Below are 2,131 nucleotides of genomic sequence, written 5' to 3' on the forward strand. Positions count from 1 at the left end.
GCTCCTACATACATATGTGTCCGCATGTGGTAAGGCCCTTACCTCCACAACCTTAGGCACACTAAGTAATTGGTAATTGTCTCTTACAAGTGATTCGAAATGAGTTTCTCTGACAGTGACCATGAAGAAAGTTTTAACAACTTGCATGTTTACCTTTATAACCTAAGGCGAACCAACCCGCATACTCACACTCACATCAAAATGGATTTGATGGATCGTTTCCAATCTTGTTTTCTGGCTATTGGATGGGTGGTATATTTCTTTTCCAAATTTCTTTTTTTGCTTTACATTTGTCAATATTTGTACATTTAAACTAATTGCTTTGCACTCTTAAAAAATACAGGTCCATGCATTCGTAAATTGTTTATTGCCTGTCCTCTACATAGGTAGTGTTTGTCTTAGAGGGGACTACCTAAAAACAATGTTTGTAGCGGTTGCTAAAGATGGGAACAATCTGACTTTCCCTATAGCATTTGGTATGGCGGTTGAAAATAATGTGGTAACTTCTACGTGGTTCCTAATGAGGTTAAAAGAAATGTCTCGGAAAGGGTAAGGAAGTAGCGTTCATATCCAATATGCACGATGTTGTTGGCTCTTGCGTAGATAATGTTTTCACTGATTCTTATCATGGTTACACTTGTAAGAGCGTCCACAAATATTTACGCACAAGAGTAGGCTCTGGAAGATCAATGGAAACTTTGTTCTGGATAACATTAAAATCCTACACTATGTCGACTTTTGAACAAAATTTTTCTAGGCTACACATTGATGCTCGTGAAGTGCTTACGAATATCGATCATCCGAAATGGGCAAGAGTCTATTTCCCTAACATCCGTTTGAATGTACTCAACATGGAAGTTCCTCAATATTTTTCAGTAGTATCGCTCAATCATCGTAATGTACCGATAATAGCGCTTATCGAGGGAATTTGTGGGTACATGCAAAATACATTTGTTGAACGAAGTATAATGGCAGGTATATTTTCGGGTGCAATATAAAAGAATTAAATAGGTTGTACGACAACCTTTTCTAACCATATTTATTTTTCAGGGAGTTTGACTGGTGTACTAACCCCATATGCTCAAATGGTGGTTCAAAGAAGGATGCAAAAGTCTGTTCGTTGGCAAGCAACACAGATCCCCCAACAGATCTCGTCTCACATGCCGACATATGTGTATGAAGTATTTGATTTTAAAACAACTTGTGTTGTAGACCTTAACGGTCGTACTTGTTCATGTGGAAAATGGAGCAGTCTCGGTATAGCATGTGGTCATGCCATCGCAGCAGCACGTGATTCAAACATGAATGAAATAGTTAATTTGGTTCAAGTATATTACTATGCTGATGTATTTCAGCTCGTCTACCAGACACAAACCGTTCACCCACTTCCCCCACCATCTGAATGGGAAATACCAGACCCTTTGATGGCTGTTTTATTGCCGATGTAAAATTTATTTCCTTTAAATATTGATGCATGTAATATATTTGTCGTTGACTATGTAATATATTTGCTGTGTTGTTTGTAATATATTTTTAATATATTATGTTTGTAATATATTTGACATTGTGTTTGTAATATATTTGAAATATATTATGTTTGTAATGTATTTGCCATTGTCTTTGTAATATATTTTCCATTTGTTCGTGCTGTTAAAAACGACGTAAAATGACATAAGTTGCCATTTTTAGCTTACGATAAAATTATGTTTTTTAGTTTGGTTTTCATGTTTTTTATGTTGGTTACGTTGTTTTTACATAGTTCTTCGTCGGAAAATATCCGGATTTCAAATTCGATATCGTTACATCATTGGTTTTACCATCCAAAGTATGTTTCGTGCTGTTAAAAACGACATAAAATAACATAAGTTGCCATTTTTAGCTTACGATAAGAGTATGTTTTTAGTGTATTTTCATGTTTTATATGTTGGTTACGTTGTTTTTGCATAGTTCTTCATCGGAAAATATCCGGATTTCAAATTCGATATCGTTACGTTATTGGTTTTACCCTCCAAAGTATGCTTCGTGCTGTTAAAAACGACATAAGATAACATAAGTTGTCATTTTTAGCTTACGATAAAAGTATGTTTTTTAGTGTGATTTTCATGTTTTATATGTTGGTTATATTGTTTTT

General features: G+C 34.9%; 1 protein-coding gene across 1 annotated transcript; it reads left to right on the top strand.

Annotated features, from left to right (window-relative positions):
- The first annotated feature begins 201 nt into the window (after positions 1–201).
- On the top strand, positions 202–1,448 carry LOC145115147 (uncharacterized). Its single transcript, XM_079051354.1, has 4 exons — positions 202–252; positions 344–549; positions 758–975; positions 1,051–1,448. Exons 1-4 carry the CDS (start codon positions 202–204, stop codon positions 1,446–1,448), a joined length of 873 nt encoding a protein of 290 aa, XP_078907480.1.
- The last annotated feature ends 683 nt before the right edge of the window (positions 1,449–2,131 follow it).

Source organism: Lactuca virosa, chromosome 1 (genome assembly GCF_052849685.1).
Source record: "Lactuca virosa cultivar CGN04683 chromosome 1, Lactuca_virosa_CGN04683_v6, whole genome shotgun sequence".
NCBI classification, from domain to species: domain Eukaryota; kingdom Viridiplantae; phylum Streptophyta; class Magnoliopsida; order Asterales; family Asteraceae; genus Lactuca; species Lactuca virosa.

What these genes read in the sequence shown, in the direction of transcription:
- LOC145115147 (XM_079051354.1), top strand. Translation starts at nt 202, where the DNA reads ATGGATTTGATGGATCGTTTCCAATCTTGTTTTCTGGCTATTGGATGG. An exon ending in AAAGAAATGTCTCGGAAAGG is followed by an intron (nt 550 to 757) that starts GTAAGGAAGTAG and finishes AAATTTTTCTAG; the next exon opens with GCTACACATTGATGCTCGTG. An exon ending in TGAACGAAGTATAATGGCAG is followed by an intron (nt 976 to 1,050) that starts GTATATTTTCGG and finishes TTTATTTTTCAG; the next exon opens with GGAGTTTGACTGGTGTACTA.